This window comes from Lycorma delicatula, chromosome 2 (assembly GCF_047948215.1).
Source record: "Lycorma delicatula isolate Av1 chromosome 2, ASM4794821v1, whole genome shotgun sequence".
Classification (NCBI taxonomy): Eukaryota; Metazoa; Arthropoda; class Insecta; order Hemiptera; family Fulgoridae; genus Lycorma; species Lycorma delicatula.
Genome location: NC_134456.1, coordinates 118,921,479 through 118,946,697, shown reverse-complemented (window position 1 = coordinate 118,946,697; position 25,219 = coordinate 118,921,479). Strand labels below are relative to the sequence as shown.

At 26.8% G+C, this 25,219-nt stretch overlaps 1 protein-coding gene across 1 annotated transcript in view; it reads left to right on the top strand.

Moving 5' to 3' along the window:
• The first annotated feature begins 311 nt into the window (after window positions 1-311).
• The window catches only part of CARPB (Carbonic anhydrase-related protein B), a 512,938-nt gene continuing 488,030 nt past the window's right edge, over window positions 312-25,219 (top strand). The window contains exons 1-2 of the mRNA XM_075357939.1: window positions 312-552; window positions 3,735-3,864. Coding sequence (XP_075214054.1) covers window positions 3,807-3,864 — 58 coding nt within the window. The 5' untranslated portion in view covers window positions 312-552; window positions 3,735-3,806. The remainder of the gene's footprint in view (window positions 553-3,734; window positions 3,865-25,219) is intronic.

Here is a 25,219-nt window from a genome sequence, read left to right as displayed (position 1 = left end):
CTTCATTTACATTCATATATTTTTCGTTTTAGATGAGGTTTCATTAATACGATAAAATACTTTTTTTTTATTATATTTCACTAAAATGATGACTTGAAGGAAGTGAAAAATTAATTTCCGTTAGCGGCGACAATTTCGAGTGCGGAGTGTATAAACACTTAAATCTAATCTTATTAATCAATGTCTAATTGCCTATATTCTACGTAAACACGAGTGATGATGACGCGCACGCGCCTCTTCCCCTCTACCGAAGAGCGTCTGCTCTCCCCCTACACCGACAAAATGCACGCCGCGTTGGTATCCATCTCATTCGGCGTGCGGACGCCAAAAGGTTGGTAGGGGTTAGTTTCATGCCCCTTGAATTACATAACGTAAGAAGTTCGTTTCATATCAGCCTGTTTAGGAAAGCATATCCGTTTTATTTTTAGTGAAATAAGTTTTAATACCATTGTTTAAAATAACTCCAGATTATTTTTATAGGCGAATCCGTGCGTGTTTTATAATAACTAATTAACGATTCGATCAGAGTTGAAAATTTTAACCCGTCCCTCTGTAAGTAGTACTCAGACATAGAATTTTCAGAAATTATTTTTTATCTTTTCAGCACATTAAAAGTAACGCATTAATTGATCACTGCTTTATTTTTTTAATAGCACGTTTATAATTATTTCATTTTTAGCTGCACATGTATTAATTTTGTATAAAACCCCTTAATATATTTTTATCGAAGTAGTCAGTGCGTAATTTGTATGTTGAATAAGTAGAATATTTGGTGTAGGCTGTTATTTATAGATTTTCTTTCCTAAAAAAATATATCAGTTATTTCAATCAGATTACGGTATCCCATTTCATTTATTTAATATTGTTAATAAGTTTGTTAAAATCATATTGATTTAAAAGATAAAAATAACGGAAAGCTGGAAGTTTTACTACGAAAACATACATAGTTAAACTGCAACATCGGTTGTTCTTTCATACGAAATTATTTCTTAACATTAAATCGGTTAAATAAATTTGTAGCTTTTAATAGCTATTTTGATTAATAATGTATTACTGAAATTACCCTAAAAATTTTTTTTAATATATTTCGATAATTTTGTTCAATATATCTTAAACTCTGCAGTAATTGGTAAATAGAAAATAATAATTTAACGGTGAAGGAAATGAATAATACGTTATTCAGACAAGTACAAGCCCCCCCAAAAAAAAGTTAAAAAAAGTTATTTCAGAGTAATAGTTATAACCACCTTTAGTACATTAAAATTTTATAGAAAAAATGATTTCCTTTGAAAGAAATTATTTTAAAAATAATGTAATAAAAATACGATCTTATCCGTTTTTATAATTTTTCAAATAATTATCACTTGAAACGATAAAAATTTATCTTAAAATGGGCACAGTTAAATCGGTATTAAAATCCATTATTTTGAATATTCATTTATCGCAGAGATGGAATTTTATAAAAAATAAAATTTTACTTAAATTCTTTAAAATAAATTCAAAAAAATTTGATGTAATTAGTGTACCGAAAAACTTAAATTAAGAGGCATTTCTTTAGACATACATATTCTCATAATTGTATCTTAATTATAAGTAAATGTAACTGATAAAAAAAGTTACAGATAAAACTAAATAGCTAGCTTAGATTTACCATAAAACAGAAATTTCGTTTTAACAAAAATGGAAAATTAAAAAGATCGTTTACATATAATTATCGCCCTAAGTAACTCAAAAGAAAAAAAAGATACATCTTTATATGATCTGTCTTATAGATAAATTTATAAAGATTTTAGGATCGAAAAGTTACTGAAAGTTACTGAAAATTAAATTTTTATTTAAAGATTTTTAAACCAACGCATATTAAAGATTTAAATAAAAAAAGATAACTTATATAGATGATATTTTAAATAACTCTATTTTAAACATTTTTTGAAACTAGATATTTTAAATTAGGTAAATGATGAAAGAAAAATTTAATTTAGGAATTTAAAAGCAATTCATTTAACCACCCTTTTGAAGTATTTACCTTTTACTACTTAAATTAAATTTTTAATAAAATAATAAATTGGATAATTTATTTTTAGATATAAAACTTTGATATTAAAATGTTGATCAGTAAAAATTATTAATAAATACCTAACTAAAAAACTTCACATGTAATTTTTAAAATGTTACATATTAATTTTCTGAAATAAAATAAATATTGTGGTAGGTTATTTGAATATATATTATATATATGCATACTTACTTTGTTTTAAATAATAATAGATTCATACTGGTCTAAAAGCAAATGTATCGTTAGCTTAACTATATGCAACGTGTAATCGGATTGTTTCTAATGAATACGTTTTTCCACTTCTCAAAAGTATAATTATTATCTCAACTCGATATTCATACAAAAATTACATGATATTTTAACATCGTAAACCTTTTTGTGAATTTCAAATAATATATAATACTTTTTAAGTACATGTCTTTAAATCTATTACAAATGTATTCAACTAACTGTTTTCAGTTTTGTATGAAATCTGTAAACACTACAAATTTATTTATTTCAAGTAAAATTAAAATTACAATTACATAATGGAGGCTATGTTAACTAAACGGATTATTACTTATTTATAAACTTACTATTAGTTAACTGATTTTCTTCATTATTTGATTTTAGTAATAGTGACTGAAAATACTTATGAATATAAAAATCATGAAATTTTCCGATAATCACAATAAAAGAAAATATAGTTTGGTATACTGAAAAGCAATAAAAAATTCATATCATTGAACTCGATTAAAATCGTTTTAAAATCGAGATTAAAGGTTTTTTCAATAATTGAAAGAATATATGCATATTAATCAAGTAAATAAATAAGAAAATTATTATTTTAATATTTTTTTAATAAAAATTACCTTTTTAAAAGCTACATAAAAGTTAATTAAAATTTAAAATTCATTTCGTTATGTTATGCATATATATTTTTTTTTTATAAAAAGAGAGCAAATATTTTAGCGGATAATTCTAACATTATTGATAAATTTTTTTTAAAACCAAATTCATGTATAACAGTTTTCTTTAAAAAAATTTAATTATAAATAAATATGTATATTTTAAATGTCTATGTACTCTGTACGTTATTTTACAAAATAATATAAATGAAAATTATTCTATTTTTTTATAAAAAAAAAAGTAAAATATAACTGTTTACAAGTTGAGATAACTCAAAATAAAATTATACAGTAAATGATCAAATACAAAAATTACAACATACAACTTAAGGTGTAATAAATAAATAAGATGTAATAAATAAATATATTCCAAAACCGATTCATAATTTATGACCTAATGCATCTGAAATATGATCTGAATATTACCATCATAAGGGTGTTAATTAATTTAAGTACTAGTAATTAAAATTAATTACTGTTAAGTATTTATAAATGATATTGTAATTGTAGCGGTATATACTCGTATTTTAATGTAATAACATTTTCATTTTAATTATGGCTAATTAAATTCCCTTGATATTTCTTCGTTCACATAATACTAATGATTTTTTGTTTTTTTTTAAGAGAAATAAAATGTGAAAGTATTGTACATGTATGTCCGTTTATTACATGAAAAAGTATATTTAAATCATCACAAGTTTTATTATCGTCTGCTGTAATTCGATTATTATTATTACTATTTATATTATTATATCATAAAATGAAAATAAACTTATGTCATCTATTTTCAGAATGTTTGAAAGTGGCTCTTGATGTACACGTGCTATACTGCCAATTGTAATTATCATTAACTGAAAGAAGAGATGCCTCTATATCAATCTGTTGTTTCATTTCTGTTTCAAGTTGCTCTATATTTCTCAGGTAAGAATTTCGTTATTTATTTTTCTTTTCAATTGTTAAAACTAAATGTAGGTTATAACGATATTATTGTAAAAACATAAAATAAATTTGCATTTCATTTAAAAAAAAAAAAACACTGACTAATTATAAAGAGGCATTAAAAAAACACATTAAAACCGATTTAATAAAGGCGCTTTAAAAATTAATACATTTTTATGGGACTTTAAATTTTGACTTCTCGATACCAGATTAAAAATAACTATCAAAACTTACTAATACTTAATTTGGAACTGGGTTCAAAAAGTTATTTTTTAAATTTACATTTTCATTTTTATTTCCATTATAAATAGATTTTTCTTAAATTTCTACCCGCATACAAATACTTTTTTACAAAAAATATAAACGCGACAAACCTTCATCTTGAAATAAATAGCTATGAAAAACGAACGATTAAATAATTGCTACGGAGATGAACTAAAGCTGTATGGTCTTATTTTTTTTACTATATGTTTTTCATATTATTTTTATTTATCTATTTTAATAATCTCTAGAAAATCAAAATGATATATTATGTATCATTACGCAAAAAAATGCAGAATTAAGCGTGTAAAAAAAAAAATCAAATTATGAAAATAAATAAAATTAATCTTTCAATCTATTATATATATATATATATATAAATGATATATATTTTAATTTAAAAGTTATCTGGATAAAGTTTGTAAAGTTATAAAAAATTATTTTTAAAAAACTTATAAAAAAAAATTAATCATCAAAATCTGGAAAATTTAGTGATAAAGCTTAAATATAAATAAACAAGTACATAAAGATTGAATTAATATAATAAGCCCTATACTCAAATCGCTTTAAAAAATGTAGTACAATTTGAAAAATTAAATTTTTAGCTAAAATGTAAAAATAAAAAAACTTGAATAAGGAACAAAAATAAGAAAAAAAAAATGTATATTTTTCCACTTTTAAAGTGGATAAAGTACATTAAAAATAAAAAAAATGACAACTTTAAACCTGTGTTCAACCTATGTTAGTCAACCATATATTAAAAAAAAATTGCCAGTCTCACAATTAATTATTTATAATACAGATAATTGCTTCGTGTTACTGTTTACCTATCCTAAATACTATGATATGTTAGCATAATTAATAAAATTATTCTATGGCAATACTAAAGTTATGCAGTCTGATGATAGAAATTAAAAGCGGTTATAAGAAAAATAAAACAGGATTCTAAATTAAAGTGTATTTAAAATTTCCTTTTTTAAAAAGATTAATTTAAATTTATTTTTTATAAGATGCCTCTTACACTTAAAATAACGGATTCTCATTAATAAAGGAATTAGATTTACCAAGTTTAAATGTAGTTAATTAGATCGTTAAAAAAACTTCTCCAGAATAAAATAAATAAATAAAGTTCCTTATCTACTTCTGAATTTAAAGTTTAAAAAAGATATTTAAAAATATAAATTTAATAAAGGTTTTGCGTATGAAATAAAACTTTTTATAAGTTCTTAATTATTTTATCAAATCTCAGTAATTGTTATAGTAAAAATCATAAATAAAAGAATAAAAAGTTAAAATAACTTTATCAGTTGATCATGATCAGTTTCGGTAAATTTGGAGGACAATCACTCACACTGCTGTTAAAAGAAATAGGCTATAGATTATTTTAAATTCCTATTCGTTAACTGTAAAGTTTAGTCCATTTAATCAGAATAACTTCTTAAATGTTTTTTTTATATATCCATTTTGAATATTTTAAAATTATCTTGAGTTTTATTATTAAAGACTATAACTTATTTTTATCCAAATTTATTTAAGGGAAATAATTTATGTTAATTAGGAATTACCAATAAACGCAGGGTAAAACTAATAAATTGTAATATACTAGTCAAGAAAGTAGAGTGAATTTTGAATCTTTTTCTTAGTAGCATAATAGTCATATAACATATTACTTCCGCCTCGAAAATGTAAAATTCATTACCTGTAAATTATAACATTATAATCCACCCTTTAAGAAAAATAATAGTTTTAATATTATTTTACATTTTAAAAGTAAATTTATAATTTCTTTATAATCTTTAATTTTATTAAAGATTAATAATGAACTGAGAAAATATTACGTAAATCATTATTAAAAGATCTGGACATGACATACACATCTGTCAACTACTTATAACCGTTTTATCTTTCTTTTATTTCTGTTTTTTAGTCTCTGGAACCACCGTAAGGTATTATTTCAAAGGATGAATGAGAATGATATGTATGAATGTGAATGAAGTTTAGTCTTGCACAGTCTTGGGTACATCATACTTGAGATGTGGGGTCATATTATAACCTAATATCAATCAAAAACCCACCGGATTGGTCTGGTAGTGCGTTCGCCATCACAAATTACCTGTTTCCGAAGTCCAGAGTTCTAAGGTTCAAATTGTAGTAAAAGCAGTTGCTTTTATACAGATTTGAATACTAGGTCGTGGATACCAGTGGTGGTTGATTTCAATTAACCACATATCTCAGAAATAGTCGACCTGTTACTATACAAGACTACACTTACATTCATACATATCATCCTCATTCATCCTCGAAGTAATACTTTACGGTGGTTCCCTAGGCTAAACAGTAAAAGAAAAAATATCAAATAAAACAATCTTCTGCATTGTTAAATATCTAAAAATTACTTTTCTTCAATTCCAAATTTTTTCATAAATAATAAAACATTCTATGTTAATTAAAAGCAAAATATTCGGATATGTGTAAGGTCTGACATAAATTCTATTGAATGATCATATTTAATAATAGTTATTAAATATAAAAAAAAATAATTTTTTTTTGTCGCAGTATTCAATTTAAAATCGGTTCCAATTTACGGAAACTATAAGTATATATGAATACAAAAAAAAAAAAACAGAAAGTGACATGCAGAGAGGGGTTTCCATTGAACTCCCTCAAAGAACTATAGCATATGTATACAAATCTTAAACAGTATATGTAAATATAAAATAAAAGATAAATAATACAAAAAAGATGAGTCCAAGGAATATTGGTTAAGTTCAGAACATAAAAAATAAAGAAAATACCAAAAAATAATCTTAATCACACAGAATTAATTAACAAACAAACAGTGAAACAAATCAAAGCACCAACAAAAGTGAATGACGAAACGAAACGAAAAATTTTGACGGTACACAACGCCCTAGGGTAGTAGACTTACCTCAAATTTTGGAGAACTTACAGATCTAATATATGCAGTCGCTTTAGGCACTTAGCGTCCTCGCTGTTATCCAGGAGATTAACCGCGAGCCAGTTCATATGTTTATTCAGTTTCCTTTTGTATCTTGTAGCGAATCGTCGTATATCCTCTCAAATGTTGGCAATCCAAGATAATCGTGTATTTCAGTGATTTTCGCAAACCAAGACGCTTCTGTTATATTTCTCAACAGTTTTTCTGGAAATAAATAGGTTTTTCATCGTTTAAATAAAAAAAAAAAAATAATCTACACCAAAAACACTTATTATGATTTACACTTATTAAATCTGTACACTTTTATAATATAGACTTATGAAACAAAAATAGTTATTAATAACTTGCATTCTTTAGTTTTATTATTTAAAACAATAAATGAATTAACCGTTGAACAGCAAAATATTTTGTAATATATCAATAAAAATTTAAAAAAATAAAGATTTTCACCAAATGAGTAGTAATATTAGCATTTATTCATTTTAGGTATTTTAGAAATATCTCAACATAGATTTATTTGGAAAAATTAATTACACATTGATTTTCTTTTATTCCACTCTTAAATACCTTAGCTTTCTAAAACACATTTTTCATGTTATTCAGGATTTTTTATTTTAGGATATTTCTCACAATCAAGTTAATTTTAAAGTTGCGTATTAGAAAAAAAAATATTACTAAATTCATTTGAATTGTAATTTAATAAAATTTAATTTAACATTTTCAATCTAATAATTCTTATAACACCTACTTTCAATTTTGTTTAAAATGGAATTTATTAAAAAGAGTTTGCATTTCAATTAATTTTTTTTTTTCTGTGATAAAATATTTCTAATATTATATTTTTATTCATTTAATAAAGTGTTTTTTTTAATATTTAAAAATTTTATGTAGTTTGAATTTTCAAAAAAATATATTTATAAACTAATAATAAATAATAACTAAAATTGTAAGTTTTATGTTTATTTTAACGGTTTCATTTTAAAATAAAATCGTACAACCATATTAAGAGACAAATTTATTTAACAAATGTAACCGTAAAAAATCTATATAATTTATGAATTAATAATTTTAAATTAGGAAAATAAAATAGATTTAAAGGAATAATTCTGTGATCTTACTTGAATAGTTAGCCCTAAAGAACTTTTCGATTCTTAACTAAGAGAATATTCAACAACTGTGACAATCCTAAAAGTTAATGTAGTCGTATACTTATTTTTTATGGAAGATTTTTGAGTGATTGATGATTTAAAGGTGATTTTTATTTTGTTAAATTTATTTTCGTTTATTTATAATCGCATCAACGACTAGAATGTAGTCATTAGCGACTTAAACATAACTACATGATCATAAATAATTAAACAATAAACACCAAACACAATAAACCACAAACATCAAAAAATTAACACAAACTAGAACAAGAATAATTAATTGTTAATAAATATTGGAAAATCACCACTAGTCGATTTTCGCTGCGCATACAGTGAATAAGGGATCCGCATAAGCAAAACCGCTAAATTAAGTTCTCCATCCCACTATCCGAGAGAAACCGTAACAATCTTTTTATGTATTCCTTCTGGTTTAGTAAATACTTCACATCTGAGCCCAGTATAATTGTTGTCGAATAGACCCGAACATTGGGCAATTTATGAGCAAGTGGTTTACGGACAATTTTACATTGCACGCCTCACAGTTATGCTGAGCAGAATCAAATTTATGGGCGTGGGTTAGTTTTGTGTGTGCAATCCTCAGCCGAGTTAGGATGACTTCTATAGCTTCTATTGCTTGTGTTAAAAGGTTTCTTGAACACGTTATCCCGGATGCTATGTAAGACCGCGGGAGGACTTAGCAGCCAGAACTTTACACTCAGAACGTAGTTTAACACGGATTGTTTTTATGAAATCACTCTCACATGTTAATCCTAATCGAAGGCCATTTGTTGCCACTTTCTTAGCAGCCTCATAACCACGTTCGTTCCCGAGTATGCCGCAATGGCCCGGGACCCATACGAATACCTCTGTGAGATTTTTATTTTTTTGTTGTTTTTTTTTGTATTAATTTCAATTTTTAAAAGATTTTTGTCATGTTTAAATTGTAATTTAGAACACTATGGTACTTATTGACTTTAATATGAGTCTTATAACGTTAAAACTTATAATTAGATTTACTAATTTTTTTATATTTATTATAATATTTTAATGTATTCAAGAAATATATGTATATATCAATATATATGAATTTAAATACCTTTTAGATTTATTACTTTTTTGGAATTAATAATTTAAAATAATTAAATTTAATTACTTTAATAGCTAAAACATATTATAATCATAATAAAACATAATAATACGTTTTAAAACGGGAAAAAATTAAAATACTTTACGCATAGGAGTTGTTTTTTCTAAATGCGGTAATTTTACGCGACTTTTCTTTGCAAGTAAGAAAAGTAATTTAAAACCACATTAAGTCGACTAAAGATAACTTTTAAAACAACTATCAACGTAAGTTAAAATGCTCTTAAGATTCTTTTACATTGCAAAATAACATTAAAACTTTGTATAAACTCCTGCTACGTACATACTCGATACGTATTTTGTAATTAATAAAAGACAATTTTCAATAATTTGAAAATTTTTGCATTTATTATCATTAATATTCAAACATTTATAAATAATTACAAATATTAGATAATTATAAAACAAAATTTTCATATTCTCTAATAAAATTTACGTCTATATTACAGTACCCTGAATAAATAAATAGAACTTTTGTGCTAAAACTAATGTAAAAGAAAAGTTTTTAAATCAGTAATATTAATTTTACGTTTTATGTAAATTCTCTTCTAATTCACATATAATTACATCCAATTAAAGACATAATATTAGGCTCATATTTCATTAATTTTCTTATAGTTACTCGTGTCAAACCTTAGTTTGAGAAAATAAGAAAAAGATTAACTTTTATTTTATCTTTTTTGATCAATTTTAAAAAAAAATATTTTTATTTTTTTCTAAAAAGTGTTTTATTTGAAATAGCTTAGAAAAAAATATTCAGAGAAATTTGTTGAAACTTTAAAATAACACTTTGAGAGAATTTTCTAAAATATGTAATGAAAGAAAAAAATTGTTAATTTTATTTGAAGTAGAATAAACAAATCAGTTGTAGAACTCATATTTTTAAAGTCAGGAATATTAAGATGTAATATCTTAGATTCATACTAGCAGAATATTTCTAATATTTCCTTGCCGATGTTTTTCCACTCACCACCAGTTTGTCATACTTTTTTGAAGAATGAATTATTTCTGTTTTTTGGTGGCCTTCGAGAGGAATTATTAATCATAATGAGAGGAGGGGAGGTTCCCTAAAAGTGTCCATACGATATCAATTTTTATCTGATTAACTTTAAACTGACGTCTAACTTTTGTTAAAAGGGTTTTATCATAAGAGACAAACCCGGCGGAAATATTTTTTTCAATAATCTTATTTTTTGATTTCCTAAGAAATTAAATTAATTCCAAAAGGATCAACATATTTAATTTCATATATCTATAAGAACACTGTCATTGGATTATTAAACGAAAACATTCACTCTCGTTTCAAAGGTATGTTTAAGTTAAAATTTTCTTCAATTGTTATTTGAAATTCTCGGCAACCACGACATCACAAAAGTATTAAAAGTATTTCATTACTGTTGGCAACAATAACGGAAATATTGCATATATCTGCTGCCATAGTAGCTTTTGGTTTATTTTGAAATTTTTGAAATATAAAGATTTTGAAATACGCGTATTCTATTTAATAAATGTGGGTTAAATCACAAATTCTGTCATAAATACGTTATTTCACTGGTGAACAAATTTTACAGTTTTGTTAACAAAATACACTGAATGTGAAAATAGGAGGAGAAAAGATTATGGAGGTAGAAGAATTTTGTTATTTGGGAAGTAGAATTACTAAAGATGGACGAAACAGGAGCGATATAAAATGCCGAATAGCACAAGCTAAACGAGCCTTCAGTAAGAAATATAATTTGTTTGCATCAAAAATTAATTTAAATGTCAGGAAAAGATTTTTGAAATCTTTTTTGAAAAGTATATGTTTGGAGCATCGCTTTATATGGAAGTGAAACTTGGACAATCGGAGTATCTGAGAAGAAAAGATTAGAAGCTTTTGAAATGTGGTGCTATAGGAGAATGTTAAAAATCAGATGGGTGGATAAAGTGACAAATGAAGAGGTATTGCGGCAAATAGTAAAAGAAAAAACATTTGGAAAAATATAGTTAAAAGAAGAGACAGACTTATAGGCCACATACTAAGGCATCCTGGAATAGTCGCTTTAATATTGGAAGGACAGGTAGAAGGAAAAAATTGTGCAGGCAGGCCACGTTTGGAATATGTAAAACAAATTTTTAGGGATGTAGGATGTAGAGGGTATACTGAAATGAAACGACTAGCACTAGATAGAGAATCTTGGAGAGCTGCATCAAACCAGTCAAATGACTGAAGACAAAAAAAAACAAAAAAACAAAATACATTAGATTTCTCCTAAAAGGACAGGTAATACGAAATTTAAAGTGTGTTTAGAATTCCTGTCTCCCTGTAATGTAAAAGTCAATCCACTTGCAAAAAATAAATGCAAAATATTTATACGTAAATTCGATGTCGCAGAGGACAAAAAGCATCAGATATTATTTTTGAATCTATATTTTTATATATTTGCTATTGTATGATTATTTTCATAACTTATCGTTTATAACTTATCGTTATAATTGAATTTCTAATCATAATTTTGCGCAATATCAGTGAGCGATACCAACACGATCGTGTCATTTTGTATAACGAGAACCACTCAGTTTGAATTATTGTTTGTTAGGAAAGTGCATCTCAGTTATTGTGAGCAAGTCGTGTCATTTCGTTGGAATGAATAATCATCTATATTTCTTGACAGTGATGAGCCAACCCATTATATTCCATAGAGCAATTCGAAATGATATCAATTACAGACGTTATCAGTGATTATAATACAAACTCTTAACTGATCCCCTCTGTTGAACCACGAATTTTAATTTATTCAATTTGACTAATTTATCTAATCTGTACTGTCGGGAATATCCTTAAAATATTACGATTGGTTATTTATTTATACAGTTTTAATTTTATGTATGATCTTTCTAAAGACAAAGAAGTGTAGCCAGACCGAATAGATCGTTCTTTAAACATTATGTTACACCATGTCCTTATAAACTTAAGAAATTATATACTTATTATTATTTTGTGAAGTTTGTTTATGTATTTTTGCATGATAGTTTTGTTGTTAGCGCACATATACTGTCCAATAGCTTTACTTATGTCTTAGTGATTTAAATTTAATCATCGTTTATCATCATATGGTGTTCTGCATGGTGGTAATGGCGTAGGGGGCCTACGCCAGAAAATTACGACTTGCTTAACGCTGCACTCAAGAAAATCCCTTAAGATTGTATACCATAAATAGCAAGGAGAAAGTATACCCTGGAATAAAGTCACACCTACAGGCACACTACAAGGAATGTATCGATAAATTTAACGAGAATTTCTTCGACGAGGATAATATAGAATTGGGCAATAAACTGGTAACCGAATCGAGACAAAAGGATTAGCAGGAAGTGGTGGAAACGCTGGACCTCTGCAAAGAGAGATGTGAGGCAGCAGCTATTGAAGAAAGTAAACGTCAAAAAAGGTCGACAAGGCGACTTCACACATGTAACGCCCAATCAAACTGCTCACCAATTACTCCTGAATGGTAAGACGAAAAGCCGAGGGAAGCTGAAGAAAGTTACCAGATGTCATGTATCCGAAGAAAAAACTTCGCTATCCCAATTGATAAAGACGAGATGAGTGCCACAATCCATATAGTAAAAAAATCCAGGAAAACCACTAGGGTAGATCAAATAGTTCGGCCATAGACCTTCAAGAGGTTTCAATACCTACCCAGATTGTGGCAACAAGCACATGACATAACTCTGAAAAAACCAGGAAAAGATCCAAACGACCCAAAATTTACCGTCCAATCCCCCTGTTGTGTCATCATTACAAGTTGTTCATAACAGCGTGGCTGACAAGATCGATGTGCATCTAATTCGGCACGCATCAAACCAGTTCCGCACAGCCCAAATCTTGAACTTGACGCAGCACATTGAAAACGGACTTGAAAAGCGTAAAGTTGCCGTAGTAGTATTTATAGATCACACAGCAACATTTGTTTGTTTATTCTGCATACTTATATATAAAGTGTACGAGCTAACAAAGGATTACAAGTTCACAAACATAATGAACATGTTAATGAGAGAGATTGGTGGTTCTGAGTAACATCAAATGGCAAGGATAGTATCAATCATCCAACGACCAGAAAAAAGGAAAATACATCGTCACTTGATGAATGCAGATGATCTCGGGCTAACAGTCCAAAATAGAATCTTTGAAGAAGTCGAGGATACACTAAACTGAACAACAGAGGACACATACTACAGAGCTAACCATTTGAAGCCATATCCATCAAAAACAGAAACCTGTTTTTTCTATCTCTGAAACCGTGAGTCAAAGCGACAGCTAAGAATCCGCTGGGGCAGCACAGAAGTGAAATACTAAGAACACCGTAAGTATCTGGGCGAAATCTTGGACAGATCATTCACTTATAAGCGGCTTTGCTAAGCGACCAAAACGAAAGTTACGGCATGAAAAAACATAATTCGCAAGCTAACAGGCAGCAAATGGTGCACTAAACCACCCGTCCGAGAACGCCCGTACTGGTCCGTTGTTACTCTGCAGTAGAATATGTATTCCTTGTCCGGAGCCATCAGCCAATACTAATAAAGTGAATGTACTCCTGAAAGAATCAGGCCGAATGGTAACAAGATGACTACCCCCAACGCTTGTGTAAAAACTGTATGAACTTAGCGGAATCGCTCCACCAGCAGTTCTATGCGAGGTAGCGTCTAAGAAGAAGAAACCAATATAGATGAACGATGTTTGCAATTACTCTAAGATTACAGCTAGCGGAGTAACGGCTAAAGTCCAAACACAGAACCACGAGAATAGTCGAAATACTGCGTTTTAAAATTAGAGCGTTAAATAAATGTTTTTTGACAAAAATAAAAAAAAAACTTTTATTAAAAAAGCTATCAGATTCAACTGGACCCGCAGAAGCCGAACGAAACCGAATATGGAACGCAGCCTTAAACACCGGAGGTAGGCTGGATTCCCTTCCTTGGGGTAACCACCTCAAATACGATGAATGGTAAACACTGAACAGATAAAGAAGCGGCGTGGCTCATTCAAAGCAATCTTCACAAATGACGGCTAACAGATTGCGACCTATATGAATGCGGCAAGATACAGAATGAGCCGGCCTCTGTGGCGCGAGTGCTAGCGTTTCGGCCTTTCATTCCGAGGTCCCGGGTTCGCGTCCCGGTCAGGCATAGCATTTTTTACACGCTACAAAAATTGTCATTCATTTCATCCTCTGAAGCAATATCTAATCGTGGCCCGGAGGTTAAAAAAAAAATATAGAGATACAGAATGACAAGAATCTACTCGATTACGAACGTTCCGGCAAATTGTAACCAGTAGGCGAAGAGGTGACCACATTCCTCAAATACTGGAACACAAGTAAGTACTATACTAGTCGACCGTATACGAGAAAAAGCTATCACGACTGCATCTACGATATGCATTCGCTTTATTTAACAGTTCCCTTAATAAAATAATCACGAATAATATGTAGATCTTTTTCACAGTATAATAAATTCTGTAAAATTTGAAATTAAGTCTAATAAAAAAATCAATTTTCAGTTTTACTATGACTTTTTGTTTCAAATGTCGTAAGCGAATTATAATTTTTGGTTTCACATATTTGTAACTAATCGTCATTTTAAAACCATACAGAAAAGATTTTTTACTCTTCAGTATGATGTTTCATCATTTGTTCATAATATTTAATTCCTAATTTAGGACTAAGAGGCCATTAACAGTGGGAAGTATCAAGAGAAATAATTATTACATTTTTTATACCCGTAATAAATATCCAGTTCAATTATTTTTATTTCGGCTCCCCCACATTATAATTAATTATACTGATACTTGGTTAACTTGTTATATCGATAGTAGTTAGTTAATAGTTGATGTAACCTATAACATTGTTGATACTGTTATTGCTCTATGCATCTAATTGGTATTAAAATCATAATTTACCGAATGGTACATTCTATGCAGTATTAGAGTAGAATGTAAAGTTTTAGATCGTAGATATGAATTAACGGTATTATTATAATTTGTTTATGAACTCGTTTTTGAGCCTTTTGGTTTTGCTAGTTTTTCGTTAGAAAAACCTTTTTTTCGGACTGCGTATTGTCATTTCCGTCTAAATGCAGTAGGTTAAAAAGGTTTTTAGGAATGTTTTGGAATTACATCGATCGCTGAAATTACGTGATGTACTGTTGTTATAAAATGTTTTTTTGTGTGTTATTTCAATAACTTAGTAACTTTTAGTTAGATATTATCTACTCACACGTCAATTCTTAGAAATTTATTTTATTAATTTGATGTAAATTATTTATTACATCTGGTCAGTCAAAGTTTAGTTCTAATTATTCTAGGTTATATTTTACGGTTATTTAAATATTTATTTATACTCGGTGATTACATTAATGTTTGATGGATGGATCTTGATAAGGGTCGATGACTGTATTAAACATTCGTAAATTACTTCTGCACATTATCGCTATATGACGTAAATAATTATAAAATTTAAGTCACTTTTACGCCCTTAAAGAAGGAAGAAATTTTGTTGTTTTTTTTTTTTTTAACAGCTTTATTAGATTTTATTCTTCTATCTGTAATTTTAAAAACTGTATAATAATTTTTCAGATTTTCAAAAATTTTCAAAATGATTTTAAGTATAACCACTTACCTAACCTTCGGTCGAATATATCGATGTTATGAGATCCATAGGACATAAAATTTTCTTAGAAGTTAAAAGTTTAGATTACAAAAATTATTTTTTTTGCAAAATAATAATCTTATTATATTTTTATATTTTATATAACGGTCTATTAAGCAAAATAAACCTAGTCATTACGCTCAATTTAGTTTGCCAAATACAGATATCCAAATTCTGTGCTAGTTGAACAAACCCAGAAGTTTGAACAAAATTATTTTTGCAAATCATTAAGAAATTTATAACATTGTTTAATCGTATTTTTAATTGTCAGCATGAACTGGACAATAAGGATTTTAAGGAACCCTTAATATGTCAGTTTTTTTAAAGAAAGTTCTAGTTACTAAGTATTAGTCCTATGGAACAAAAAATTATAGTATTAAATAACAATGAAGCTTTAAATACAAATAAAAATTAAACGCAAGGGTAATAAAGGAAAAACAAATTAGAAAAGTTTTATTTTAAAAAAGCACTGTAATTTATTTGAAAAAAAAAGAATTTAACGATCACACTACCAATAGAATATTTAAAATAAAAGCCCTCATACTTATTACTTAAGTTATTTAAGTCATTATCATTATTATTAATAAATTAATTATTAATATTACATTTTACGGTTATTTAAATATATATTTGTACTCGATGATAGACAATGTTTGATAGATGGATCTTGCTTGATACGGATTGGATGACTACATTAGACATACGTAAATTATTTCTGCACATTGTCGCTAAAAAACGCCAATAATTATAAAAACTAAGTTAATTTTAAACTCAAAGAAGAAAGAAATTTTCTTTCTTTTATAGTACAGCTTTATTACATTTTCTTCTTTTATATGTAATTTTAAAAACTGTATGAAGATTTAAAAAATTTTTTAAATTTCTCAAAATGATTTTTTGTATAACAACTTAATAAATAATTTTAATTTAATTAAAATTAAATTATAAGTATATTATAAGTAAATTGTAAGTATATAAGTATATTATATAAATAATATACATACGTTTGTGAATATAAAACTACATTTGTCTAATTATATTTGGTTCTGTTTGAATGTTACACATAACTTTTAAATAATTACTATATACTCTTATTAATTCTGCATTTGCTCATTCCCATCATTGTTTCATGTTGTAAAACGTCGTTCGAATATAATATTATGCATATGTTAATCAAAGCACGTAATTTAGGGAAGAATGAAAAGTAAGAACAAACATATATTTTTAAAAAATCAATCGCAAATTTACGACTGTTTTATTAGACATTTATTAATTCTGTTACGCACGTAGAACTTTTCACATTTAGCATAAAATTTTGTTCTGAACTTATTTTAATAAATTTTGTAGAATTTTTAATGTAACAATACTTAATTTTGCTTTTCTTATTTATTATTATTATTATTATTATTGTAACATTCATTAGCTTCATTCACTAACCTCAACAGTAAAATACTATTGATAGACAATCTATTTAAAATAATATTTTCTCAGAAATATTTTTAATTTTTAAACAATTTTGTAGAATCTTTATCAAATAAAGTCGTTATGATATTAATATATATTAATGGAATTATTAATATTTAAAAAATTATGTAACGTATGTCATTGTAAATTGAAACACTGTCATTAAAAAAATTCATTCTTATCAAATATATAGTTTTATTTTTCGTAAGAATAGAAATATTTTATTAGAAAATATCTGTAAACTATTATGTAGACCGTTTACATAAATAAAATCTATATATGGATATCAAAATTAACTTCAATCTAATAGCTTGTGTAGAAAATAATTACAGTAATTTATGTGGTAGCATAGAATCTTTAACTTTGACACTGTTGGGTTTAAATGATTGTACAATTAAGTTAGATAAAATAAACTAATAAACCCTTACGTCAGTAAAACTGATTAAAGATATTGAAAATTTAACCCATTTATAACGGGTTTGTCTTGAGAACTTAATCATTTGAAATTAAAGGAAAAAACAAAACTGACCTAAACGTTTTACTTGAGCAGTTGAATGCAACGTTAGATTATAATGTACAATTATATATTATTCATAAAATTAGAAATTTATTATTTAATATCAGAAAAAGCATTCTGAAATAAGTAATATACATTATTTTCATGTCTGATTAAATGTGATTGTTTATCTAAAACTACGGGACTGAAATATTATTTGTATCCAAGTACTAGTCTGCCTTAAATCAGTATGCGCTAATTTTAATGTATGTTTATTTCTATATATCACGTTAATTACTATTCTGCTTAGGCTATCACTCGTATCGCTTTTTCAAGAATATAAAAATATAAACTTTCAAACTATCAAACTCGAAAAGACAGCCATAGTTAAGTATATAGAATAACGTTAAGTTTATAGAATAATATATTCTTTATAATTATTGTACTTGGGTGTAGAACGCATATTTTATGTATACATTACAATACAATGATTATTCTGTGATAAATTATTTTAATGATTATATTATAATATAATGATTCATTGAGCTTACAATTAATTTTTATTTTAGTACAAAAACATTATATATAATTATTAATAAAATAATTACATAATGGGAATAATATTTCATAATACGTAAAGGGGACAAAGTATAAAGAGATGTCTTTGGGAAATTTAAGGATAACATTTTAAAGGTTTAAAAAGTTAATAACTTCTTAAATAAACTGAAATATAGTAAAAAAATATTTAAATATCCAATTTTTTTTTATTGTGCTGTAATTATTACCGAAACAAAGTAAAATACAATTAAAACTTTCGATTTCTTTTTAGCTACGTACTGAACGAATTTCTTTTATCGCGAGTTTCTATCAGCGTAAAAAAAAAGAAAAGAAAATAGCAAAATATTTTATTTCATTAAAAAAAAATTAATAAAAACATATTAAAAATTGTAAATTATACAAAGTAAAAAAAAAACAAAAAAATTGTAGAAAAAAAGTTGCCTTTATTTCTGAATCGGAGAACTATCTTGCGAAGTCATTGCACAATGATAATGGCCCAAGAAAATGAAAAAAAAAAAAAAATTGAAACCCATAGAATGGAAGGAAATAAATAAAAAAGTACAAAAAAATAGTGGTAGGCTACATCTTCATAGCCGTGAGGCCGAAGTTCGAACTTGCTTTTTTCCAGTAATCACTTATTACTGGATGTTTTTCGATCAGCAAACAGGGTGATTCCTGTGTTTCATAATGATATATCATACTAAACTTGCCGAATCCTTCTTTGAGATGTTAAAATCGGCTCATAGGGAACATTTTCTCAATGAAAATTGATGTCAAAAAAGCAGTTCAGGAATGAAAAATATTTTCTTCGACTCATTCATTATACTTCGTGATTTGATGTGTTACTTCTCGGTATTATATGAATGTGTAAATTGAGCTCATTTTCAGTTATGGTTTCTTTAAAAAATTTCAATGTAACAAAAATCACATTCTAGTATTAGTACAGAAAACTATGATCTCTTATGAGAAAAATACTAGTAATTTTATCCTATCCTTTTCTAATTGTATTAGGCAATAGAAGATCGTATCACTATGTAGTTAATTATTTGAATACCAAACGAGACATAAAATTCTTCTAATTCTATATCTTCAGATAAGTAATTATTACATGATAGAGCACAGGGTATACACCGTCACTTAATTTTTTATCAGCACATTCTGGGTAGTGATAAAATACTATCCAGAATGTGAAAGATTTTTTATAGAATCTTTCACATTTAATTATTTAAATAATTACGAGTATATAAATATAATTAATATATATATATATATATATATATATATATATATATATAAAATTTAATTTTAATATAATTATTAATATTAATACAAACTCAAATATTTTAAAATCTATATTTTTCGTTAAAATGCTTTAAATTGTGAATTTTCGTCTAAAGTCCATGTAAAATGTAAGTTCAATTATTGTAAAAACACCTTCCTACTTTTGTTTAAAAATGTATCCTCCTTCCTTTAAAGTTGATTAATTGCTAGCTAAATTTGCTATTATTTCGTAAGATCGGAGCAGTCTTTCATTTCTGAACTAATGCATACATTTTAGAGTTATCGACATACTTAGAACACATATCAACATGCGGATAATCAAACACAATTTTAAATCGTAGTTAAAAGTGATACTACTCATTTTGTATGACGCTATTGAAGTTATATTTTTTTGTTAAATATAACGATATTTTACTTATATTGCGTTATTTTGACAAATACAACATATCTACATATTTTAGGCCGTAAGATTATTTTAAGAAGAATATGATTTCATATATGCAAATTAAATTTAATTTTGAAACTAAAATTTCCAAAAATCGACTTAAATGTTTTCCTTTTTTCAGTTTGAACTAAATTTTATCGATTTCAAGGCAAATACAAGGCATTCAACTCTTCTATTTCCCATTACGTGAATTAAAAAAAAAATTTAAGTATCATATTTCTTCATTTCATCGTCGTCATCGAATTTTATACTTGAAAGAAGCTTCTTGATATCTTCCTTTATCTCTGATTTACGAAATGTATGATTATGTATTATATTAAATTACAAACCTAGCAGAACATATTCAGTAAAGATAAGGTACTGAAGATACTATTTTTAATTATATTAAACCGTTGTAATATGAATTTTATAGTGTTTTTTTTCAAATCTGTTTTAAACATTAAACGAGTAATGACTGTAAAATCATTACGCATTCACGGTATAGTAAATTCAACTTTGTTCTAAAATTACCCATAGGCAAAAATAAATATACGTAAACATAGGTAGATAATAGGAATAAATAGGTAAAACTTTTCCTTACGAATATTACATTTTTTTCAACTAAAAATGCATTTTACTTTGAAAACATTTACGTCAGACGGAAGCTATTAAATTCAATAGTTTCAAAGGAATCGACTGCCAAACTGGCACTTAAAGAAACAGAAGATAAGCCATAAAGTAGTGTAACACGTTGTCATCAATCGACGAGTTACAACATACATCAGGGTAACAGAAAACTAATTACATTATTTACAAAGAAATTAATAATTTGTAAGTTGCCTACAATTAATCCGAACGGGAGGACACATTCCTTTTATCCTTGGTACAAAACAATTTTTATATTCTTTTAAGTCTTTTTTAAGGCGAAAACAATGTTTATTTTCATTAAATAGATTTATTTAAAAATCGTGAATGTTGATCTAGAAATTTCATAAAATTCCGGAGAAAATGAACAGATTCTCTTTAACCTCTGTATATGTATATTCACGCTAAGGAACTTTAAGTCAAAATATACAACTGCCGCTGATTGTAAGCTACAACAAACAAATCCTGAAACTGTGATAAATAACATCTAAACTTCATACATACAAAAACTAGAAAAAAAAAAATATATATATATATATACGCAAAACATTATCAAGTTCAAATCATTAAATATTTCCATCTGAATAAATTTCTTGTTTAAAAGAAAAAAAAATTATTACAGTAGAATCATTTTTATAGTCTTTCTTGTTTGTAAACAAAACAAAAAGTATAGGAGAATTATTTGAGATATAAGAGTTTTGTGTAACAAAAAAATATTTATAAACACTAAAATATATATTATTACGATTTAATTTTTACATTTTTTTTATTTTACGTAATATAAAATAAATTAATACAAATCATAATTATTCTCATTTATCTAAGCATTGTAAAAAAATATTACTTCCTTGTACGAGGAAAGGAAGTATTGTGATCGCGAAAAATTTCAGATTTCAACAAAAATATCCATTTTGATTATCCCTAAATCCATTTTCACTATTTTCGGCGTGACGCCTGTACGTACGAACGTAAGTCGCATAACTCGAAGAACTATTAGCTGTAGGATGTTGACATTTTGGATTTAGGATTGCTCAAACAACTAGTTGAGCACCTCCCATTTTGATTGCAATCGACTGGACCAAAAGTGCCCAAAAAAGCCAAAAATCCAAAACAAAATTGGATTTTGGACTTTTTCTTAACTGCACTAATAAACCCTCATTGAGAGCTATTCAACGATATGTGGTACTTACTTTCATTGGTTTCAAAATTATAACCATATAAAATTTTAATTAATGAAAAATTTGGATCTTACAAGAGGAAGGCACATCGGTTCGAATCCGACTTCATCTCCTTTTTTTAACTTTTTTTTTTTTTTATTAAAATATATTGATTTATTAATCATTTTTAACCTCTGTAAAAAAAAATTACAACAAATGCTCACTCAATAATAACAAAAAAAAAAAAGAATATGAAAAAATATCACAAGTAACTAATGAAATAACATATACTTTTCATTTTAAAAAAACGTGCATATATAATTTAATAGGTGTACAAGGAACTCATATGATGTTCACATCAGATTTTTTTCTAAAATATAATATACTGAAACATTGTATAGTACAATGAAATGGTCATTACTTTAGAGGTAACCTCTCAAAATATATTACATAAATATTGTGTTAGTCTGATGTTCCACTTCTCAGAATGGTTTCAATAGTGCAATTATCTTGTTTATACTATTTTTTGGTCGGAAAAATCAATTACTTGTTCCATGATTTCGTTTGCTATGAATATTTTCTAAATCGTTGATAAATGTGGAAGAAAAATGTAAGTTGTTTATAAAGTGATTCTGCAGATATAATGTTTTACTAGAAATTTGCAATAAGTTTTATAAGATTTATACGAGATATGATAAGTGAATTTTGTTGCAAATTAACAGTTAAATTTATTTAAGTACCTCTAAACACTGAAATATTAGTCTATATACCGGTTTAGATGTTAATTAAGAAACAAGATTTAGCCGATTGTGAATGATAAAAAGGTGAACTATTGAAGAAAACATAAACGTTTGTTTGTACAGTGTGAAAAAATCTGATGTGGACACCACATGACTTTCTTGTACGCCTATTAAATTACATATACACATTTGTTTAAAATGAAAAGTGCATAAAATTTTATTTCATTAATAACTTCTGACATTTTTTCTTTTTTTTATTGTTATTATTGAATTCTTATTTATCCTAATAATATCGTAAAATTATATAATTATATCGTAATAACGATATATAATACGATATTATAATTAATTTCGTAATGTTATTTATCGTAAAAAAGGAAATGAAATTTGATTCGAACCAATGTGCCTTCCCTTGTAAGATCCAAATATTTCATTAATCATAATTTTTTGGCTCTAACTTTAGACCCAAAGTAAATAAGTACCACTTTTAATCGTTGAAAAGGTCTGAATGAGGGCTTATTACTTCAGTTAAGAAAAAGTCCAAAATCCAATTTTGTTTTGGATTTTTGGCTTTTTTGGACGCTTTTGGTTCGGTGGATTACAATCAAAAGAGGAGACAACTAGATGTTACAACAGTCCTGAATCCAAAATTTCAACATCCTACGGGTAATCATTTTTGTGTTATTTGAGATTCATACGTATAGGCGTCACGCCGAAACTAGTCAATATGGATGCAGGAATGTCAAAATGGATATATCCGTTGAAATCTGAAATCCGAAATTTTTCGCGATCACAATAGTTTCTTTACTTTGTTACAATGAAGCAATAAATGCGTTGCACTATTTATATTGAGTTTTATGCAATATTTTGCATATACTTCTTAGTTCAGTAATGTAATCCATCACATATCAAGGAAGCCGTCGTAGGACCCTCTAAAAAACAGGGAATTACTGTATCTTAACGCTATAAAATATTTTTTGGTTGGAGTTAACAAAGAAACGGAAATTGAAATTTTTGCTCTCGATGAGTAAACATCGAAATTGAAATTCTAAATTGGGTTAAGGTACAAAGGTAATTTTAAAATAATAATGGAGAAAGGTAAATTTTATCCAAACGACGGTAGTAGCTATGCACTTCTTACTAAAATTCCATCATTGTCTTCTAATTGATGTATTATTTATAAAATAATTTTGCTTTTATACGAAACCTCAGCGTCACAAAAAAGTTATTACAGTTGCAGACAATGAATTTACGTGATCCAGTGAAAACCTAAACAACCACTGTAAATGGAAAAAGTTATAAAATTAATAAATTCCATGGGCAGTCTTTTGATCTTCTTTATTCAAATGTATGTTCATTGTTTCAACTGTTTGGTTGTGTGTATTTAAATCACTCATCCTTAAATACTCGTATATTTCACATTGTATTATATAAATGATGTAAGACTTTTATGGAAAAAAAGTTAATATGCGTATAATAAAACATTTGTTTAATGTTATTTATTTTTAAAAAGAAAAACTACATTTAAAAAAAAACATTGACGCGTGCTTTTTTAAAAATAAAATTACCATATTAACTATGCGGTAGCAAGCACGCGCAAGGCAGAAGCAGTCCCGTAGGGACAGACTGTTTAAACAATGATGAGTACAAGGATGTAAAGAGAGTAAATAGGGAGAGATGGAAGTTTTGGGGACTGGTGAAATGAGCCATTTAACCGCACTCAGTGTTATTGGACTGGAGGAAGAATGTTTTCCTTTTCTGTTACAGTACGTTAGAAAGAGAAGTACAAAAGGACACTTCTTAGTTACAAAGACGAGTTTCAGCAGACAATGTCACATTTAAATGGTTATTTGAATTTAATATTACTGCAGGAAGGTAAAGTACAGAAGCCAAAAGTATATCTAATTCTATTTGAGGGAACAAATATTTGATGCAATCTATGTTATGAACGTTTATTATATTAAATAGCGAATTGCAATTACTTAAATGACTTTTTTAGATATCAAAGTTTGTCTGCTATGGAAAAATAAATTATCACTTTGAATTATTAATATGCCGGTTAGGCTATGTGGCTGAACATCACAGTCCATAACTTCTTACCATATTTATTCAATGTTGATGGTGACACAGGTTGAACGAGAAGAAAAATTATTCATTTTTTATCCAGTGTCAAAAGTACATTTTTATTTTTATTTTATTATCTCAGAGACATTAACGTTATAGTTTCTTTCCTGTTCAATCAACAGGACTATCATCGGTGATAGTGCATTAACAAGACTAATTTACTTAATTATAAACGATTATAAAATATCATGCCTCATTTATTAATTACACTGATAGAAAAAAACCAAATATTTTTAATGTTTCTCAATTGTTTCTTT